We start from the raw sequence: 23,597 nt of genomic DNA, 5'->3' as shown, positions 1-23,597 counted from the left end.
GGTGGAGGTGGGCATGGAGGTTTGGGAAGGTGGGTAGATGGGGTGGAGGTTTGGGGAGGTGGGCAAAAGAACACTTGATACACAGGAAGCAGGTGAACTCATTGGTGTCTTTACCATCCTGGGCCATTCCATTATAATATCACATGATGATGCTTTCTCAGATTTATTGACAGAACTGTGGTTGAAACAAAAGGCCACAATGAAAGACAACAAATATAACTTCACCTTACAAACATGTGTCTATGTTTTCCTTTAGTGAACGAAGAAAAACAGCCACACATGTATTTTAATCTATAAAGACTGCCTTCCCCCCAAAAAAACCATTTCAAATGAACAAAGATTGTTATCAGATTTCAAATGAAGAATAATATATGTTGGGAACAAAACTGTGTCATTAAATTAAAATTCTTTGACTAAACATTAATGTTTACACAGATTGGAACTCCATTTGTTAGTTGGTATTTTTGTTTTTTGTTGTTATTGTTGTTGTTTGGTTTTTTAAACTTTTAGACAAGGTCTCACATTACAGCCCAGGCTGACAGTCTGGCCACAGACTCATGCCAGTCCTTTTGGCATAACCTCTTGTATGCTGAGAATATAGATCTCAGCCATTACACCTGGCTGCTCTTCATGAACGTAAATTCATTTTACCCTTTAGCACAGCCCAATGACAGACATAGATATTCACACAACTTCCGATAACAGAAGAAAACTGAACTCTAATGGAATTTGCATACTCATAGAGTCCATCAATTAAAGAGTAAGCATATTTAAAAATGATTAGTGAAATGATAAATGGTAAAACAAGCATGTTTGTTCCACCCCTACCCCCAACCCCCACCCCCCAGGAACAGCAAAAATTCAAGCTGGCAAAATTTCCCAGACTCATCAGCATAGTAGTACTTCCTTCCAACATACAGATGAAAATTTTGGAAAAAGTATTAAAGATTTTCCAACTGCTGTGAAGGTAAAATAGAACCTCTCTCTCTCTCTCTCTCTCTCTCTCTCTCTCTCTCTCTCTCTCTCTCTCTCTCTCTCTCTGTGTGTGTGTGTGTGTGTGTGAGTTTCCCCCACAGTCTCATAGTAACACAGTACTTACACATGTATGCATATTACATACACATATAAGTAAACACACTTGTACCCTCACATTTTATAATTTAATTTCTTATCTACTACTATTGAAGCTTTTATATGTAACTTTTCAGATTGAATGCCATTCCCCTTTGTGCTCCACAATAGAATAATTGAAAAAGCATGGTTTATTTCACTGAGAATATATTCAGCGGTTCCTTGTCTGTAGTTGGTCACTCCATGCCATTTCCTTTATGCCATGCATTGATCAATTGTCACTGAACTCAGCTGTCTTTAAGCCTCTTTCCTTTTGGATCATGCACCCTTATTTTCAATTGTCTCTGATTATTATTTCCTCCTTTCTATCGAAAGTTGAAAAGTCCTGTTAGTACTCCTCCCTTGCGTAGGGATGTGAATGTTTTCATCTATTCTTACCAGACAGCTATGCTCACAGCTACACCACCAATGTTCTCATCTGTCCTTCATACCTGGAAACTTGGTATGTTAGGCCAATAACTCATATTATGAGAGAATTGGCAGTATAGATAGATCCCTATGGACTTACTTAACTTTATACCTATCTAAGGTTCTTAGTTACTGAGTGCTATAATTAAGAAACAATATTCATCCATGCTCAGTTTTAAGTTCCCCATTTAGTGGATGCAGGAATTTAAAACTATTTTAAGTAACTTAATAAGAGGTGAATTTATAGTTATAGATATTTACTCTAATCCTAGGAAAGGGAACCTTCCCAAATGGGTTTTTGCCTCCTCTGCAGGCCTCTTGAGGTCAATAAAGGCATAATGACCCAAGTAGTGAGTTATCTGCCAATTTCTTAGGTGCTCCACATACAAATGTCCTCATCTCTCTCTCTCTCTCTGTCTCTCTCTGTCTCTCTCTGTCTCTCTGTCTCTCTCTCTCTCTCTGTGTGTGTGTGTGTGTGTGTGTGTGTACATACATCTATCAATTAACTGAAATTATATCTTCTTCCAGAAGGAACCCTGAGTTTAAATGTTTGCATTTTCTTATGCTTCGGTGTTAATGCCACACTTTGTGCTGTAATCAATTATTTACTTGAACTGTATTTGTTTTTCCTTAGAATTTGTTGAGGAATACTGTGTTTATATGTTTAGTTCTATCCACTACTTCTGAAGCACTAATTACTACAGGATTTGCAACGTTTTTACCCAAATTTATAGAAAATCAGTTTGGAATGACATCCAGCTTTGCAGCTATCCTTGGAGGTAAAAGCCTTTCTTTGTGATCATGTGGTGTATACTGATTCTAATTAAGCACGTTGTTTTTATTAGGCAAGTGCATCCTTTTTGATAGTTCACACCTTGAAGTTTTGGGTAGAAGTTTCTGATTCTCTGAAATCAGTGTTCTGTGTCAACGCAAGACAGACAAAACTGGGCTAAGAATACGTTACTTCTGTTAATACTTAATTTTATTGACCTTCCACTGCCTGTACCTATGATATTTTTTTGTACATGTGTTCTTATGTTAGGTAATTGCTTTTGTCTGTGGAATCGATGGTGGTGTTGGTTTTGATATTTCCTGGTTGTCTGTATGAGTAACTGAGCATAATTGTGTGTTTTTCGTTATCTTACTTCTCATTAGGAGCTGTTTTAATCCCTGGAGCTGCTCTTGGTCAAATCTTAGGTGGTGTTCTTGTTTCAAAGTTCAAAATGAAGTGTAAAAATACGATGAAGTTTGCGTTGTTTACATCTGGAGTAGCACTTGTGCTGAGTTTTGTATTTATTTATGCAAAATGTGAAAATGAGCCATTTGCTGGTGTTTCTGAATCATATAATGGGTAAATATATTTCAATACTTTTTACATTAATGTCAGATATTACCTGTGCATTTGCAAGTGTTTCCTTTCTCAAAGCAGATGGTTAGGGCTTACCTTTTTAAAAAATGTAGACCACTTTTGTTTGTTCGTTTCAGTGTAAGATTTTGTAGGATTTTGTTTTTTTTGTTGCTTTGTTTTCATTTGAATATCTAGTGCCCTCTTGAAAGTTGTAGGTGTTAATTAAGTTAGCAGTTTAAGAGCAAGGTGTTTGGCTCAGGGATTCAAAGAAGAAAGAATACACAGAGGGCTTGTCTTGTAGGGATTCATATATGATAGGGAGGAAGCACAGAAGCTTGCTGGTCTTCTCCATCCTGTCCTGTGACATCCTATCATCAGAGGTCCAATCAGATCCTGCTTCCTTTTGCTGATCCTCCCATCCTCTAGCACTCTTCCCTATCCTCAAGCAAACCTATTGTCTTTGTAAGTTGTTTTGCTTTGGATATTTTGTTATAGCTACAAAAAGCAGACTATGGCAACATCCTAGAGAGAATTTAACATCCTAATTCCCTATTAACTTAAATATTTTAAAATAGAAGCTATCCTTTTGTTTTTCAAGACAGGGTTTCTCTGTGTAGCCCTGCCTGGCCTAGAACTTGCTCTGTAGACCAGGCAGGCTTCAAACTCAGGGATCCACCTGCCTTTGCCTCCTGAGTGCTAGGATTATAGGTGTGTACCACCACTGCCCAGCAGAAGTTATTTTTTTATGATAAAATTCCCTTATTTGGGTTGAAGATATACTAATATATATATATTAAAATAAGACTAAATGGGCATAATACTTACCATTCTATTTACTATGAAATTTGTATTTATTTTAGAAAAAAAAAATGACTTCTTGTTCTGTCTTGCAGACAAGTTTCTCCCACTAGCGAGTTTTCTTGGCTAGGTTTGTTTTGCTATGAAATCCTAGGCCACCAGCACTAGATCAGATGAAAGGTCATAGCTGGGAGCCACATTGTACTGTTTTAATTACTTCATTACATGTGTATGTGGCTTTTGAGGGAGGTGTCACTCTAGGTATGGGATTTCAAAATTTTGTGTACAACTGCATTCATATGACATTAAATTCATTTAGGAAAGTTTGCCAATGACAATCATCTTGATTTCTAGTTATGTTCACATGTCTGTCATTCCTTCAAGTTAATGTGATGCCGAGTGCTCTAAATTCATGTTTGGTTAAGCTCCATTACACTTAGTCAACATTTCTTTGTGCTTCCTCTTACAGAGGCAGTAAATTCTTACTCTAAAATGGAGATTGGAAAACAAAATTCTGGGAGCTCTAGAAAGTTCTGTAGCATTCTCAAAAAGAGATCTTTTCAAATTTATTTGACTATCCTTAGTAAAGGCTTCATGACTTAAAAGCAAAATGAGGTTTAAAGGTTTTAAGAAGTTGAGAAAAAGGAAAGAAAGAAAGAATGTGCATTTGCCAAGGTTGTAAATGTTATTGAAAATAAAGGCTACTTTCAGCCATCAATTTGTGTGGAATTTGGGTTACAAATGTGGAAATAGCTATATATGTGTGTATATATATATATATATATATATATATATATATATATATATATATATATAAAATACACTTCACAAGCCAAGTGTAGTGGCATACACATTTAATCTCAGCACTTGGAAGGCAGAGGCAGGTGGATCTCTGTGAGTCTGTGGTCAGCCTGATCTGTACATCAAGTCCCAGGACAGTCAGGACTACAGAAAGAGTCCTTTTCTCAGAAAAAAAAGGAATGTAAAAAAGAGGAAAAAAATATACTCCAAAACTAGCATTTACTAGTTTTCTATTAATAATTTCCTTTTCATCACTTGTCATAAAATTGACTGAAGCTTGATAATAAGCAGTACATTTTCTTTCATTATTTCTGCTATGCTTTTCATAATGCCATCTTACACTTTGTGTATTTTTGGTATGTGTTTATAAATAATATGACAAGTATTAGAAATTCTGGGAAATGGAAATGAATTAACAAATGCAAAAAGGTTGTAAGCCATCTTTCCTTCTGACTGGAGTACCTTCTTATGCAACTATACCCTACCAAATGCTGCCACATGTGTCTTTATCAATCTAACACTTGATTTCCATTTCCCAGAAACTCATTTTCTCCCTTCCACATTGATCCTCCTCCTTCACAAACTTCTCTGCCTACTACTTACATACCAACATTTTCCAGTTCGATAGATTGTTTTGTTTTTGTTTTTTGGTATTTTTTTCCCCTGAGATAGGTTTTCTCCATGTAGCTTTGTGCTTTTCCTGGAACTCACTCTGCAGACCAGGCTGGCTTGGAACTCACAGAGATCTGTCTGGCTCTGCCTCCCGAGTGCTAGGATCAAAGGCATGCAACACCACCACCTAGCTCGGTAGATTGTTTTTAAACACTTTGATGTTTTATTGGTTTTTGTCTTTTGCTTACAGTGCAAGAATGATGCTTTCTCTCTTATCTGTGGCTCTTGTTCCCTCTTTCAGTTGTTTCTACTATTCCGCATAAGATAGCACATCTTGGATTCACTGTGTGAACGTGAAGTAAGCAGACCTCCCCCAACCTCTGCTTATCTCCTTAGATTTTGTGAATTTTTGAGAATGAACACTGTAGATTATAACACGTGCCACAGTGCAGAAAATTAGATATGTCTACCACTCTGTATGGCAGATCTTATCACTAGCATAATTTTTGTTAAATATGCATGCAAATGGGTATTAAGATTTCTAATCTTGTGTCAGTTGTCTGACAAATTGAAACTCTTAGTCTTGATATATGTAAAATCATAGTGGTGATCCCTTCCTCAGAACTGGGTTCTCCTTCTCTGCTAAATAGTAGGAGTGCTTTTGAATTCCTTGAAATGGTGCTTTGTCATCTACCAATTGCTAAATCCTACTGATTATATGTTTAAAAGTTTTCTCCAATCTTTCTTATAATCGAGTTATGTTTTGGTTTCTCTTTATATTTTGATCACTTGTTTAGGATGTTATAACTTGTCTCCTTCCCTCAAATTTCTACTCTGTGCAATTTTAGAGGACAAATGCTTGCTGGGCAAGTGTGAGAACTGAGTATGGATACCCAGAATCCATGTAAATGTTGGATGGACTTGGCAGCCTATTTCTAATCCCATCACTTGAAAGACAGACTGTGGATCCTCAGAGCAAGCTGGCTAGCTAGACCTGCCTGTATCAGAGATCTTTGGGGTTAGTGAGAGATTCTGTGTCAATTAAGAAAGTAAGCAAGGGAGCTGCTCAACATTAACCTCAGGCACATGTACATGTGTTCCCCTACACAGATACAAACCTGTATACATACATATATCCATATATACTGTACACATATCAAAACATTTTTGGTGAACTTTTGACAATATCACTGTTGAGTATAAGCATATATACTTAAAATAATTAACAATCATTGATTTTTAACAAGGCCTTTGAGGCAACCATTAATTTAGACCCTGACATCTTACAGGAACATTCCTTTTCATCTTCTGTTTCAGATACCATTTCCATTTCTTCTCAGTTCCATCACTTCTCTTTCAGTTGCCCACTGTGTGGCTAAATTTGCTCATCTATAAGACTCACTGAGGATGGAGAGGTTCTCAGGCCTCCTTTCTCCAAACTTTTTCTCATGTTAGGTGTCCTGCCTTGGAGCTTCAAAAATGCGTCTTTAGGTGGCAGTAAACCACAGTCAGCAGATTAGCATACAATTAACCTACACTGAAATCTTTGAGGAATGATGCGATCTGATTCACCTTTGTACTCTCATTACTCAGCACAAGGCCTACTTATCACCTGCTTCAGACACATTGCTGAATGAATGAATGAATAGGTGAGGTCCTGGGGAAGTATCTTTGATTAGAGTAAGCCTTTATATTGGGATTTCTGTGATGCTGTATATTAGGACTTCTGTGTGTATTCGGAGGTTTTTCTGTGTCACGCCGGTCTGTAGCCGCTCAGATCCAAATAAACACACACAGGCTTATATTGATTACGGACTGTATGGCTATTAGCTCAGGCTTATTATTGACTAGCTCTTACACTTAATTTAACCCATAATTCTTATCTGTGTTGAGCTATGTGGCTTGGTACCTTTTCTCAGTTCTGTCTTCACATCTTGCTTCCTCTGTGTCTGGGTGGTGACTGCTGACCCAGCCTTCCTCTTCCCAGAATTCTTCTTGTCTGTTTATCCCACCTATACTTCCTGCCTGGCTACTGACTGGTAAATCAGCATTTTATTTATCAACCAATCATAGCAACACATTTTCACAGCATACAGAACATCCCACGGCATCTGTGCCCCTGCATATCAGGACTTCTGTGCTCCTGTGTATTGGGACTTTTGTCCCCTGTATATCTGAACTTCTGTGACTTCTTACAGACAGGAAAAGAGTGTATAAACACATCACAGAGTCTGAGATCAGGAAATTTAGTTTTTGTAAAGACAGATTCAGTGGTGATATAAAAGTATTAAACGACATGATTTTTTTCTTTTTGTTTGTTGTTTGTTTGTTTAAAAATGTTGCTCACTTTCTGGAGATGTTTGTAAATGTCTAACAACTCTTTCCATGCCATAATTAAGGAGAAAGCCCTTTGCAATTGGTGGGTAGCAGTGGGGAATACTTACTAACCATTTTACAGATGATCCACAGAACCAATAACTGTCACCTGGGAACCTGGCATTTACTGAGACATTCACTCCATTTTATTTTACATTGTGTGTGTGTGTGTGTGTGTGTGTGTGTGTGTGTGTGTGTGTGTGACATAGTGACTTTTACCTGATAGCTTTCCCCCCTTAAGGTTTACTCTAATCAAAGATGCTTCCCCAGGGCCTCACCTATTCATTCATTCAGCAACGCGTCTTAAGGAGGTGATAAGTAGGCTTTGTGTTGGGTAACGAGAGCACAGAAGTTGAATAAGATAGCATCATTGCTCAAAGATTTCAGCCTAGATGTAGAGGTAGGTTAATTGTGTGCTACATCTCATGGAAAAGCAGAAATTCCATTTTATTCATTTGGTACTTATGTGGTGAGTGACTGACTAAATGACACTGTGGCAAGATACCACTGCTTCTGAATTGTCCCTTAGGAGTTGCATCACACACACACACAGAAAAAAATCTACCTTCTCTGTCTTTTCTTATTTACAGAACAGGAGAACTGGGGAATTTGATTGCTCCCTGTAATGCCAATTGCAGCTGCTTGCGGTCCTACTATTACCCCCTCTGCGGAAGTGATGGGATCCAGTACTTTTCTCCCTGCTTTGCAGGCTGTTTAACCTCGGTTCCAAACAGGAAACCAAAGGTAGCCATGTTTCCTACCTTGCCTTAGGGAAGCCATGTGTCTTGTGATCGTCATCTTGCCCCTCTTAGTGTGCTGTTCAATTTTTGTTCTGCTTACTCCACCTTCCCAGTTAAGCAACCCTGGCCTCTTCCTCTGCTTTCTTCATGTCTCAGGCAATTGCTGCTGAACTCAGCCTAGCAGTTATATATTACAATTTTATATTGTTTTGTTTTTTTTTCCTCAATTATAAGATCCTCGAGCATGATTACTAATCAGTAATATAATGAAACTCATTAATTATTTTTAAATTTCACACATGACAGATGCATTGTAAATCATCCAAATCATTAGTTCAGCCTCAAATATATTTAATTAATATTTTAGCGATTTACCCAGACATTGTTTCTTCTTGATATAATTGAATAATCTCAGACAATCCAAGCAGCTATCTTAGTGGGCTGTGTGCTTGTCTTTCATGTGTAAGACTCTAGACTCTGTCTCTGTACTGCATGTGTTGGCATCAGTTTGTTTATTTCCCAGCACTTGGGAGGCAGAGGCAGGTAGACCTCTGTGAGTTTGAAGCCAGCCTATTTGACACAGTAAGGCCCTGTCTAAAAAGGAAAAGGAAAAAAAAAAAAAAACCAATGCAGGAGAGCTTAAGCTTTTAGCCTGCAAATGGAGGGCTGCTCATGTTAAACTGAAAGGCAGCATTGCTTTAGTGTCAAGCACTTTGGCAAAATATAGTTTTTTTTTTTTTAATCAATTGTCAGGAATCAAAAATCCCACAAGGGAGCTTCGCAGCAATATAGAGCCAGAACTACCTGCAAGGTGGATGAATAACTACTATTTTCCTGTAGTTAGTCTACCATATGTATGCCTACTACCTAAGGAAGTCAGAAAAGGATGTTAGATGCCCTGAAACTGGACTTAGAGAAGGTTGTAAGCCACCATGTAGGTCTAAAAAAAAATCAAACTCAGCTCCTCTGCAAAAGCAATCAGGTGCTTTTAGCTACCAAGCCATCTCTCCAGCCCAAAACACGCTTTTCTTATGAACTATTTCATACTGACAAAAGTTAGACATCTAATAAAACAATACACATGTGGGCATTTTTTTGAGCACTATTAATATTTTTCTGTCAGTGACCCAAATACAAACGTGACTTTGGCTGAGAGTTCCGTCACATCCTTTACTGAGTTATACAATCAGAGTGGGACAGAAAATCCTGTGGTGTTTCACTCTTTAAGATGTTTGGGTTGGGCCCCCCAACATGGCTCAGTGAGTACAGGTGCTTGCTGTTAAGCAGGGAAAGCTGAGTTTGAATCCCAGAGCCCACATGGTGGGGGTACAGGCTCCCACCACTTGTCACCTTAACCTTCATGCGTGTTCTGTGACACACACTCACCCACCCACAATGAATAAATAAATGTCCTAGAAATTTTAAAATGTTAAGGCTGAACAAGCTCATTTTTATATGTACATCTGATTGATGCCTATATAATAACACATATTGGATGGTTGTTTGTATAATTTCTCTTCCCAAATCAACATCACTGGCCCTAGAATTGCTTGATCACAGAGAAAACATCTATCTTTTGGAACCATGAAAAGACTACTTTCTTTGGCTTCCCCATTTCACTATAATTTTGTTCTTTTAAATGTGCAGAAAGTTTACATTAAAGATAATATTGAGATATACAATGCCCTCAGGATTCAATAAAGTTTCTAAATAACTGATCTTTTCTCTACAAAGACAAAACATGGGTTTTTTGTTGTTACCTTTCATAATGTCATGTTATTACAGGCATATATCTATGCCTATATGTAATTATATGAGAAATAACTAATAAGTTATTTATATGTAAAGTTGCTTTCACAGTAAAGATGTAGTAACTTCTATTTTTGTTATCATGAATGTTATAAAAATGATATAAAGTTGTAGTGTATACAGGATAATTTTACTGTGACACTTATAAAAATCATAGTGTTTGTTCTTTCAAACTAGAACACATAATGAGATTGTCAGCATGGATGCCTTTGTGCCCTCTATAATGGGAAAGAAGAGTTAGTAGGAAAACATTATCTGGGCAGTTATGTTCTACTGAAAGAAAGTGTGTGACTGTTATGTTCTTGTCAAGTTGTGTTATGTCATGAGCCAATAATAGGCTACAAGTTGGAGTAACAGCCACAAATCCAAACACAGGTGATTGGATTTCATTCACATGGCTTGTTACTATTTGCTTAACCTCTTAGGGTTACTTGCTCTCAACACTATTGGCTGTCTATAGATTAGGACAGTGACAAAATGATATAAATATATTTTCAAAGTAAACAAAGGCTTTGACCTCTTTTGTGTTTAAATTTCAGGTATATTACAATTGTTCCTGTATTGAAAGGAAAGTAGAGATCACATCTACTGCAGAAAGCACCGATTTTGAAGCTAAAGCTGGAAAATGCGAAACTCGGTGCACAAACTTGCCCGTATTTCTTAGTATTTTCTTCATTATTGTTGTCTTTACCTTTATGGCAGGTACTCCGATAACTGTGTCTATATTAAGGTAAGCATTGCACTCTGAAACTTGCATATCCTAAAGAAGCATGTTGTGGACTCAGAGGTTCAATGGGGCTTTTATTGATTCAAGCAGTACCGCCCTGATGCATCAAGAATTCTGGGACTCGGTAGAAGCCCACATGTCTGAGGTTTAAAGAAGCTAATGTGTGAAAGTGTCTTACTGTTGCCTGTGTGACATCTGTTTAGCATTCGTCTCTTTGAAGGTTCACATATGACCAGTGTGTGAGATGGAGATTTGCTCAGGTGTGTGCAAGTATTCTGGCATAATCAGAACAATCTTCATTCTAAATTAAATACCGGGTGCTGGTAATCAAGTCCCTATAAACTGCTAAGAAGGTAGCTGAATCTGGGCATTGTAGGTGTTTTTCGTTTTTGTTTTATTTTTCCTTCTTTAATGCTGTTTTCTGAGAGTCTCTGCCTCCTAACAGCAGGTTTTCTGCTTCTTGCCTAACAGACACCAGGCTTTTTCTTTCTTAGCACTTTGATTTTTACTATTCACCCACTATCGTTCATATTTTCTAATGAGTTAGGAGTGTATGGATCCTAAATTACATTAAACAGTTAACATTACCTGAGAATGAGGTATTTTAGTAAAAAGAAAAATAATTTAGAAATATAATTGAAATGTTATAAAACACATTTTGACTGCTTGCTTGTTTGTGCATGTAGTTTGGGTTTGTATTTTTAGACCGCATTTCACTATTGAGCCCAGGCTGGGCTCCAACCTGCACTAATTCTTCTGTCTTAGGCCCCTAAATGCTGGAGTGACAGGACTCTGTGACTCTGCCTGGCTTATTTACTTGTCTAGAAAAAGTCATGTTTTTGTCTCTCACATGACTCCCTTACGTGCTGATATCTCACATTAATGCCATTGAATAATCATTAAAGAAAGAACTACTAATATTATTCAGTCCAGAAACTATTTTTTATTGCTTCAGTTTATATAGTTATCTTATATGTGTGATTTTAGTAGCAACTTTAAAAGAAGTCAGAGTATTTGAAGCTTAGGTAATAGTGAAACTCAAAAATAATAACAATAATAATAACAATGTTTTTAATGTGAATGTAGTGGTACCTACTTGTAATCTCTGCCAAGAAAGGCTTTTTTTTTTTTTTTTTTTTTTTTTGGTACAGATGCTAGCTCATTTTAATTGCTTTCCAGACTCATTGCAATGACTAGTCAATTAAATCTATATGTACTACTGTTAAGTACACTGAAATATACATATGGTATGAAATTATAACCACCTGCTAATATCCATAGCCATTATTTTACACAGTAACCATTTTGTGCATATGCGCACATATTGTAGAAAGAATAATTAGCACTTACTCTTATTAAATTTCAAATATATAATACAAGTTTCTGAGGGAAGGACCAGGGCCTAATGCAGGGTCTCATACAGCACAGGCTGGCCTTGAACTTGTATATAGTTAAGCTTGTTCTGCCTTTAATGTACAATACAGCCAAAGAACTATGCGTTTCCATCTTCAGAATTTAACCTGCATAATCAACACTTTGCAGCTTTTGATAGAGCTGGACTATTTCCTTGACCTTGGCCCTCTGGTAATCACCACTTAACTCTCTACTTCTTAAATAGTATTTTAAATTTTTTTATTTATTTGTATGCACCCATATGTGCACACATATACCACGGCATTTGCGTGGTCACATGACAGCTTTAGCTTTCAAGAATCACTTTTCTCCTTCTATGGTGTTGTTCCTGGGGACTGGGCTCAGGTCACCACTCATGGCAACAAGCAGCTTGACCACTTGAGCCATCTTAACAGCCTGCCCATACTTCTAATGCAGCCGATGCTTCAGTGTACAAATAGGAATGAGAGCACGCAATCACACTGTATTTTGAATTTCGTCTGGGCCTTCTTCTCAGCACAGTGTACTCTAAGGTCATCCATGCTGGACAGATGGAAAGACATCCCTTTCCTAGTGTGGTTTCATTATTTTATACACCACACTTTCTTTATCCATTCATTTGATGATTGAGTTATTAGGTAGCTTAACTATTGCCAGTAAGTCTGCCGTGAATGCAGAAGTGCAGCGATCTCCTTGACATTCTGCTGAGCTACTCACTACTTATGATTTTAACTTTTTTTTTTAGAAACTGCTGTCTGTCTGTTGTACCAACTCACTTTCCTTCTGGTAGTTTACACTGGCTTCCTTTTCCATTTCCTCTAGCTCATTTTGTTTCACTTTATCACAATTAAACTAGGAAGAGCAAGACATCTTCTCCTTGTTGTAGCTAGAGTTTTCCTGCCTTGCCCACAGTCAGAACAAATCTCCGTCACCCGCCAGTCCCACAGCTGCTCAGACCCAACCAAGTCAACACAGAGACTCATATTGCTTACAAACTGTATGGTCGTGGCAGGCTTCTTGCTGACTGTTCTTACATCTTAAATTAATCCATTTCCACAACTCTATACCTTGCCACCTGGCTCGTGGCTTACCGGCGTCTTCACATGCGGCTTGTCATGGCAGTGGCTGGCAGTGTCTCCTTCCGCCTTCCTGTTCTTTCCTTTCTTCTCTCTGTTAGTCCCGCCTATATTTTCTGCCTAGCCACTGGCCAATCAGTGTTTTATTTATTGACCAATCAGAGCAACACATTTGCCATACAGAACATCCCACAGCACCTCATGGTCTCGATGCACATTTGTTCATGACCACTGGTTTTCAGCACTGTTTCCCACATTGTTCCTGCCCTTTGCTGTGTCTTACTCAGAGAAGTGCCCAGTCAGATCTTTTGCCTATTTTTAGAACTTTTTCTTGTTATTGTTTTGCTTGAGTTTATGATTTATTTTATGTATAAAGTGCTTCCCAGGTGCCTCATTGGATGATTCTTTCCTGTACTCTGGCTCTCGACTTTGCTTCATTTGATGTGCAGAAGCATTGTGAGACACAGCCCCATTTGCCTCTGTTTGCTTTGGTTCTTATATTATGGTCTGATAGCCAAAAGTGTCATTGCCCAAATGAATGTGAAAAACTTTCTGTTTTTGCCTTTGGAAGGATAGGACTCAAGTTTTATATTTAGTCCTTAGTCAATTTGAATGTGTTTTGTCTATAGTTTAAGAGAAGGGTCAAATTTCATTGTTTTGCATGTAAATATAGAATATACAATTTTCTGAACATCATTTATTAAATAAAATCTTCTTCCCCCATATATGTTTTAATGTCTTTGTCAAATATCCATTGCATGTACATATGTGTTTGTGTAGGTGTGTATCTATGTGTGTGTTGTTCCACTATCTCTGTGTACATTTTTATGACAGACCCAGATTTTTTATTATTATAGCTTTGTTATTGTCATTTGAAATCTGGTAATATTATGCCTCCAATTTTGTTCTTATTGACCAAAATTGGTATAGCTATTCTGGGTCTTTTCCATATGAATCTTAGGATTGTGTTATCTATTTTTTGTGAACAATTTCATTAGCATTTTGATGGGGATTTTATGCTAATTGCCTTGGAGAGTATGGGCATGTAGACAACATTATTTTGATTTGTGAATATTAAGATGTCTCTTTTTACGTGTGTCGTTTCCTAGCATCTTTTTAGATTGTTTTGATGTCTAAGACTTTTTCCCCATTTTTTAAATCCCAGGTATTAATTACTTTTGGATTCTTTTGTAAGTGAGATTTTTTCTTAGTTTCTTTTATGAATATTTCAGTGTGTAGAAGTGTAACTGATTGGTAATGTTGATTTGGTGTTCTCAAATTTATTAACTCCATTTGTTCATGTGAATATTTCTTTTTGTGGCGGTTTTACTCCAACTTAAAACAGAGGCAGTTTCTTCCTTTCCAATTTGTAGGTCTTTCCTTTGGGTTTTTTCTTTTCTTTTCTTTTCTTTTTGTTACCTCCTTCATCTGGACAGAATTGGAACACTATGAGAGTGGGCATCCTTTCCTACTTCTAATCTCAGAGTGTTGGGTGTGTTACCTGTGCTGTTCATTTGTGATTTTTATTTTGCTGAAGTACATCCCCCCATGCCTAATTTGTTTAGTGGTTTCATGAAAGATAAATATTGAAATTGAATGCTTTTTTTTCTTTGATTTTTGAGACAGGGTTTCTCTGTGTAGCTCTGGGTGTCCTGAAACTCACTCTGTAGACCAGGCTGGCCTTGAACTCAGATGTCTGCCTACCTCTGTCTCCCAAGTGTGGGGATTAAAGGCATGCAGCATTACTTCCTGGCAAATTGGATTCTTTTTCCCTTTGACCTTGTTGAAACTCTCAGAGGCTAATAACTTTTTGGTGTTATTTGTAATGTTTTATTACTGATAGTATTTTTATTTTGTAATCTCAGAATAATTCCCATGTAAGATTTTATAAATATTTTCATCTGAACAACATTTACTTGAGTAGAGATGCTAAACTGATGTCCATGTGAAAGAGTGACTATAATTAATATGTGCCGTGATGTTTTTTCTCATTTGTTTTGAATATGTTTGCAGGTGTGTCAATCACAGACAGCGGTCTCTAGCATTAGGGGTACAGTTCATGGTACTGCGATTGTTAGGTATGTTATTTAAAAACATTAGTATATGCTGTTTTGGTTTATTAGTGTCATTGACCTATTCAGATAAGTTATACACTAAGAAAATGTCTAAAGGTAAAGAATGCATAGTTGTCATTGATGAAATCTGTGTTCCAACATTTATGACGTAGCACTGCTTACATGAAATGGAAATACAGTGGCTTTACATCTCACTTGTGTTACTTGTTATCTGTTGTTTCCAATCCCACCATGGATATAACCTCAAGGGAATATCCAAGCCATTTGAAATATCAAATATGGATCTCAGCATACAAGTTTCTTTTCTTGCCATAATAATTCATATATAACATAAATTCATACATATTCGGTATGAATTATTATGCTAATACTTTCAGTCTTCATTTGTTTGTATTCACTCACATGTAATATGTAGAGGTAGAGAGGATTACTTATGTGGAAGTTCATTGCTTCTTGGTATGTGTAAGTGTATATGTTTATATGTGGACATGTTCACTCATACATACATTCATGTTACATTATACATACATGCCTACATTGGTGTGTATATAAATAGGCACAAATTGTACAGGCAATACATATAGTACTTTATCAGCTTCTTGTGTACCAAAAGTTTTTATTCTTATTTTCTAAATCTATCATAGCCAAATTGAGAGATGGATTCAATTGTTACCTAATGAAAGTGGTAAACTAAAATATTTACTAAATTAACATTTTAAAAAGCTAGGGAAATGGGTTTTTGAAAGCTTTTGCTGCAAATAATAAGTAGTTTGTGGATGTAACTGTATTTGCCTGAATTTAAAGATTCTCAAACATTACATGATACCTTATTACTACTTATAGTTTTTGTATCAGATAAAATCAATATCAAAATTTTTTTCTAAGTGCTAACCCAGTATAAGAGTAAAATTGTCTTTAGTTTTTTTTTGTTTTGTTTTGTTTTTTAACATTTATTTAGTGCATGTTTGTGAGATTGCCAGACCGGGAAGCAAGTGCTCTTCCCCACTGAGCCTCTCACGGGCCATAGTGCTAATGTTTTCTATTAAAGTACTTTTGTGAATTGGTTAGAAATATATAATTCTTTAAAATATGTTGACAAATTTTTTATCACTTTGACTTATGAATGAATTGGCTAATGTGCAGGTGGATAGAGTAAAGCCTATTTGCATTATGTAAATATATGTATAGCTATACATATTAAAACCTATGATTATAAGCTATAATCTTCACTTATTTTCATTTTGTTGTTAATTCTTCTAGGCACAATACCTGGACCAATTATATTTGGTGTCACAATAGACAGCACATGTGTTCTGTGGGATGTCAATGAATGTGGAATAAAAGGAGCTTGTTGGATTTATGATAACATCAGGATGGCCCATATGCTGGTAGCCATAAGTAAGTTGACATCTTGGTAACTTTAGAGTAGACTAATGTGAATCATGTGGTTAGCGATTTACGGTCTAGTTTTGGTATGATGTTCAGGATATTCTGTGGGGCAATCCTGCAATGCTGAGGCTGAAAGCAGTTAAGCAGCATAATATCAGAAGTTGTGAATGGCCTCTGCAATTTTCATTCAGTCTTCTTAGGTATAAAATAAAATTTTCACTTTCTGTATATTACATATCATGTGCTTTTTTTTTTTAGAACAATTTCTCTTAAATGTTTGGGAAAATAAACACAAAAGATAAAAAAGTATTTGGAAAACCCTGAGGAATGATTTTACTCTTAAGTGTCTGGGTTCTGAAAACTATCTAAAGCCTTAGTAGGGGAGTGTCCTGCAGCTGCAAGAAGTGTTTTACCATGATCCTTAATTCATTTTGTTGATGGTAGTCTATATCTTCTTGGTTAAATGATAAATTAGAGATAAGATTAAGAAAATATAGTATACATCGTGTATGTTACATTTTGACAGTTAAACATTTCATAGCAATGTAAGAAATTGCAATATTTAAATATAGAGAACTCTTAGATGGACATGATTGTACACAGCTGTGATCCAAGTACACGGGGACCTGAGCCCGGATGATAGGTATGAATTGAGCTTAACCTAGGCTGCACAGTGAGTTTCAGGTCAACTTGGGCTGAAAATGAGACACTGCTCTCTCTTTCTCTCAAGCACACATATGTATGTATATGTGTGTGTGTATATATATATATATATATGTCACATATGTGTCACTTGATTTTCATTGCTATCATTTTAACACATGTCAAAACACATTTTTTACTCTATATGTAGACCAGAGTGTACCATCTGAATTCATAATTACAGAAACACAATATCTACTAAATAAATAAATAATAAATATGTAAACTCACAATGAGAGCAAACATTAGCTGGTCTGGATAAAATTAATCTCATCAGTTTTGCCTATTACTCCAAATTATTTTTATTCTTCTTATTCATAACGTTTCCTTGATGAGGGGTGAACACTACACTTAACTGTGGGCATAAGGATAAATGTTTAGCTTATGGCTAGGTCTCAAGCCTACATGAAGAACTACAGGCAACTGAGCAGTATTAAGAGCAGGGTAATCTTTCCCAGGGAAGAGCCCCCAACTGGTTATCCAATACCAAATGGTCAGCCTTGAAAACATGCATACAGGTAACGTTATACAGGCCAGGAAGGTTGTAATTAGGAATATTTATGCATATGTTCATACACATTTAATAACAATTAATAAAAAAAGCCATGAATTTAAAAGATGCTAAGAAGGGTTGTATGGGAGGGTTTAGAGGGAATAAAGGGGAGGGAGAAATATTGCAATTGTATTAAAATATTTAGAGATTAATTTAGAGAAAAAAAAAGATTTATAACTTTACATTTCAAGCATAAATCAACAACCAAGCATTGTGGTAGTTGAATATGTCAGTGATCTTTTGATAAATTATAAGGCTTAGATAGATCAAGGAGAATTCCTAATTTTCAGATGTTTTCTTGTAGATAGGCATGATTAACAATGGGAATTCCACTATTAGAATAACTATACTGTGAGATCATTTTCCATACTGACACTTAGTAATGCTGATACTATGGTGAAAACTAATTTATCTTTATGTAGTTGTGACAAATGAAGAATTATTTGAAATCACATCAGAATTTATGTGATAAATCTGAATAGATCACATTTTAGGTGATACGATAGAACAAATTTGAGTATTAAATATGGATGCATTCATATCCAGGCCATCTCCTAGGAACTCTACAGCCTTCTTATTTTTAATATTATTTTCCATTTTTGACATGAAAGTTCTTCACTTTATTCAAATCCAAGGAAGGTGAGATATTTTATTTCATTTATTCTTGATTCTTGATTACTTTTTCCCCCTTAAATATAGTATATGTTCACAAACTCAGAAATGGAGCACAGAGCCTGGGTGTGGTGGTGGTGCACGTATATATTTCCAGGTCCCATGAAGCTGAGATCACATGATCATGGGTTTGATGCTAGTCTGGGCCACATAGCAAAATAGCTTCTCAAAAAGAAAAACAAATATGGGCAAAGAAATGTAAGTTAAGGATTTACTGTCTCTTACATAATACACAGCATTAATTTTATAATTATACTCAAGAAAATAATAATTGTTATATCGTATATTTTATTTATATACATTTACATATTTTAATAAAATAATTCTAAATTATTGTTATTATTAATTTGAGATGGAGTCTTGCTCTGTTTTAAGGTGCCCAGAAATTCCTTGTGAAACCCTGGTTGGCCTCAAATGTGAAACTCTTGCTTCTGCTATCCACATGTTGTGATTACAGGTGTATGCTACCATACTCAGTCTCTCTTGTGGATTAAAATTTGAAAATATAGAATTTTTATTCCTTATAATTATTCACTATTGGAAGTTTCTATCTGTGAAGAATCACTCAGTGGAAACAGTCTTTCCTAACGGTCCAATTGCATGACTGTCTTTTTATTTTGTATCTAGGTGTTACTTGTAAAATCATCACCATGTTCTTCAATGGACTTGCAGTTGTCCTCTATAAACCACCACCGCCAGGCACAGAGGTGTCGTTTCAGAGTCAGAATGTAGTTGTGTCTACTATTTCGATAGAAGAGGACTTCAACAAAGCAGAAAATGAAGAATGAAAAAGGAAAAGAGGTTGTAAGAACACACCATGCCAAGGCACCATTGTCTAGTCTGTGTAGACCACCACTTAAAAACCCATGTTCTACAATTGCGGGTGTTTGTTTCCTAGGTACAGATTCCTATTTTTGTTATAATGCAGACAAACAAAACAAAACAAACAAAAAACCCAGGCCTGTGCCTTTCAAGCTCACCAAAAGCCACAATCCACACCGAAAAAATTCTTATTTGCTCCCATTTTCTAGCTGTGAAGTCATCAAGGAGTAACAAGAATATTGACCAGCAACCAGTAATTGAAAGTTTACACTAAAAAAATATATGTGCACAAACTCAAAACATCAGTTTTTGTTTGTTTTGGTTTTTGTAAGACAGGGCCTCACATATCCCCAGATGCCCAGGAACTCAGGTAGCCAAAGATGACCTTTGATCCCTGATCCTCTTGGCAATACATCTCAAGTATTGGGGTCATAAGTGTATGTCACCACTACTGGCTCACACTGATATGTTTTTAAATTCTTTCTATAAGTAGTTACATTTTAATGTTCACTATCAGTAGTTTGAATTTGAGAATTTTACAACAACAACAACAAAAAAATTAAGCTAATCAAATTTATTTGATTTTTGGAGCTGGTTATTTAAAACTCATGAAATTCAAGGCAGCTTTACAATGTAATTTGTTTTTACATCTCCTTTTCTGCCATCTATTTCCATAGTAAGTTACCGAACTGGTAGAATGTAGGATAGTTATCTTGTTTGTGTTCCAGCACCCTGCCACCTCAGAAATATCAGCATTGACTACATATATTTTCAATTCAGAATAAGATTTCTAGGAGGTGAGTCATTAATATTGTTGAATTTTAACACTAAAACTTATGATTCTGTGATAGTATTATTTAATTACATATTTTCAGAGGAACAAAACAGGTCCAGTAATAAAAAACTACCACCTAGACATGGCAAAGTCATGTCACAATGCCTTATGTATCATAAAATGCTTATGTATTGCATGCTTCAAATTTTAGTTTTCAAATTAATCACTTAGCACATTACTTATAGTAACCAAAATAGAGTTTCATTTAACAGGCATTAGATGTTGTTATTTAAGTAAAAGTTTAAATTCAATAATGCATTTACTGGAAGCACAAGTATTTTATATGCTTGACGTCATAGGAACAAAATCCCATCTGTGTGGGTTCCTGACAAATTTACATAAAGTACTGAGGTGATCAGTCATTTAGCATCAGGAAAAATAACTTATTCTTGTGAATACTATTTCTAATTAAGAAAAGTATTGAAGGGCTAAGGATGTAGCTGAGTGCAAGGTCTGAATTTGATACTTGGTGCTAAAAAGATCCACTCAAAACTAAGGGTGATAATATTTGAATTGTTTTTGCAAATTCAAGCTGCTGTTTAATAAGGTTTGTTATCAGGTTCCCAATCAGCCAGCCACTCCCTACCCCCCTTTAGTTCTTCATAAACTCCGTGTATCAGGTTCCCCATCAGGACAACGCAAGTCCAAAGAAAAGACCAGGAAGAAAGTCAGAGTCAGAAGCACTAGAAATCGCAGAATTTATGTTGCTGTGTCTAGTGTAATCTGTGTGGTCAAGGACTTCAGAACCTAATATCGCTTACAAGCTTAAATTCAAGAAGGAGGGATGAGGTAGGAGTTAAACTTGGAAGCACCTTGAATATGAAATAAAAGGTGCAGTCTCAGGAAACAGAGGTCTAGACCTACTTAACTCAGGAACATTTACGAACCAAAAATCCACTTAAAAAATACAGCCCAAATTCAGGAATTTGGGAAGCAGACAATTTCTGTCCACTCAAGGGACAACACAAGAAAGACAGGGAAATACACATGATACCTCAGGTGAGCATATTCATCCCCATCTACCAGGCACATTTTAAATACCGCCTCCACTGTGGCCAAGGGCAATAGACTTTCTTCAGCCCGTGTGTGGAAGCATGGAATCCAGTGGGAAGCCATAACATAATGGCATACTTGAGAAGTGCAGTGGTAGAAACATGAAACAAGAACAAGGAAGAAAGCAAACTATCCATACATACAGATGAGTGTCCTGCCACTTAGAGAGAAGGAAAAAAAAAATCCTAAACATAGAAATAGTCTGACAAACAGGTCAATAGACAGTTGGCAACCATAATGAAGTGTTCATCAAACTGATGTTGTCTTCAGCATACTCAGTTTTGAAGTATTCCTTTTATATTTTTTTTAATAAACTTGCAAATGAAAATGTTTAAAGGGAACCAATAATTTTGGTACTTGCACATACAATTTAGAAAGGATACCTCCATTCGTAAGAGGGTAAATACACTACTGTAATCTTCATTGTTTCTACTTGTAAATTCATGCAGATTATATGTGTCAGAATGCTGCTTTTAGAATACATTTCCATAATATATATTTGCCACAGCTTATAATTATTTTAAAATAACTTGCAGGTGGATCTGCTGTAATTTTGTACATATCTGAACATGTCTTAAAATTTGTAACATTTTAATTTTCTTAACTGCATAAAATAGAAATATAAAATTCATACACATGAGAAAATTGTATATATTTGACTTTGCTATGTAAATTGAAGGAAGATATAAATAAAATATAGACCTATTTTCTTCGTCACAAACAACTCTGTGAATAATTACTACATGTAACTTTTATTAAATCACACTATTTGTATTACATTGTTTTAAGTGTTTGATTATCTTGGGTTTTTCATTGCTGAGACAAAAAGTCAGACAACTAAAGCAAGTAAAGGGAGAAAAGATGTACTTTGGCTCCCAGTGTGCGATTATAGTCTATCATGGCACAGAAGACCCAGCAGCAGGGCCATGAAGCTGCTGGTCACGTGACATCATGTCAGGAAGCAAAGAGGTGCTTGTGCTCAGTATGCTTTCTCTTTTTTATTCAGTCTAGGACCCCAGCCCCTGAAATGGTACTGCCCAGATTTAAGGTAGAGCCTCCCACCTCCATTAACCTGATCTGGATTATTCCTTACAGACATGACTGGATATTTGTTCCCATGGTGATTCTAAATGCCATCAGAATGACAATCAAGGATGACGATCATGCACAATATCTTAGAAAAAATAACTTCAAAGAAAAGACATATTTGACTTACAGTCTTAAAGGTTTAGTCCATGGCCATTTGGCTGCATTGTTGCTGAGGTTATGGTGAGTCAGAGCATAATGGTTGGGGGCCAAATTGCTTTCCTCATAATGGCTAGAAGGCAGAAAAAGAGAGTAGAACAGGTGGTATACAAGTACACCCTTCAAGGGCATGCCCACAATGACTGACTTCCTCTAATTTCTTAGTTTCAACCACCTTCCAGGAATGGCCCCCAACTTGCAATCAAATACTTCAAGGACATTCCAAATCCAAACTATAACATGAGCCAGATAGTCTTTGAAAGACAACTTATCTTTATTTATGAACCTAAACACGTTTTGTGAATGGTAAAAGGAAATCAATGTGCTTTTGAACTTGGTGAATACAATCCAGTGACTTTGTATCTTAGTAAGTATATATAATTCAATAAAAATTGCATTCATTACCATACTAGGAGAATTATCTTACACCATAATTTACATGTTTGAAAAATTCAAGAATAATACATAAGGTTTTGTGCATACTTTTGTAGATGTGAATTTTCTGCTAATTGCAAAAGTAACATTTCATCTTGGTTTATCAAAATGCCCAGTACAGTTCTTGGAAAGAAATCATGTTAGACATTAATGGTCTTTATGTTCTCTAAATCCTATCTATGATTAATTGTTTATTTGTCCTGGATCATTACTCCTTTCCAATCAAGAAGAGTTTTTAATTCTTCCCTTTTATTCCACTCCTGCTTGTCTATTGATGAGTCTTTAATTTCAAATTTTGTTACCTTGAAACAAATGTGAATTGTTGTAAGTTTCTATATGTTGGGGACCTAGGATCAGTTTTGCTGGCTGGTTCTAGTCTGAAGCCAACTGTTAAGAGGTTCTGATAAAGATGTTGACTTGGAATTTAATCATCTGAAGTCTTGCTGGAGATTGGATGAGCTGCTTGTAAGAAGATATGTTCATTTGGTTGTTATGACAAAAACTCTGTTCCTTAGCATGTGGGACTCTGCATAGGGCTTGGTGACGTGGCATGGTGACTGCTACAATGGACCATGAAAGAGGGACCAAACTCAAGCTG

At 36.1% G+C, this 23,597-nt stretch overlaps 1 protein-coding gene across 1 annotated transcript in view; it reads left to right on the top strand.

The window, feature by feature from the left end:
- Positions 1–23,335, top strand: part of Slco4c1 (solute carrier organic anion transporter family member 4C1) — a 57,106-nt gene extending 33,771 nt beyond the window's left edge. The window contains exons 6-13 of the mRNA XM_028879085.2: positions 849–967; positions 2,174–2,318; positions 2,695–2,890; positions 8,065–8,218; positions 10,563–10,753; positions 15,232–15,296; positions 16,554–16,691; positions 19,237–23,335. Of these exons, the coding sequence (XP_028734918.1) occupies positions 849–967; positions 2,174–2,318; positions 2,695–2,890; positions 8,065–8,218; positions 10,563–10,753; positions 15,232–15,296; positions 16,554–16,691; positions 19,237–19,397 (1,169 nt within the window). The 3' untranslated portion in view covers positions 19,398–23,335. The remainder of the gene's footprint in view (positions 1–848; positions 968–2,173; positions 2,319–2,694; positions 2,891–8,064; positions 8,219–10,562; positions 10,754–15,231; positions 15,297–16,553; positions 16,692–19,236) is intronic.
- Positions 23,336–23,597: the final 262 nt, after the last annotated feature.

The sequence above is a fragment of the Peromyscus leucopus genome, chromosome 13 (assembly GCF_004664715.2).
Source record: "Peromyscus leucopus breed LL Stock chromosome 13, UCI_PerLeu_2.1, whole genome shotgun sequence".
NCBI lineage: Eukaryota > Metazoa > Chordata > Mammalia > Rodentia > Cricetidae > Peromyscus > Peromyscus leucopus.
This window is presented reverse-complemented; position numbering and strand designations above follow the sequence as displayed.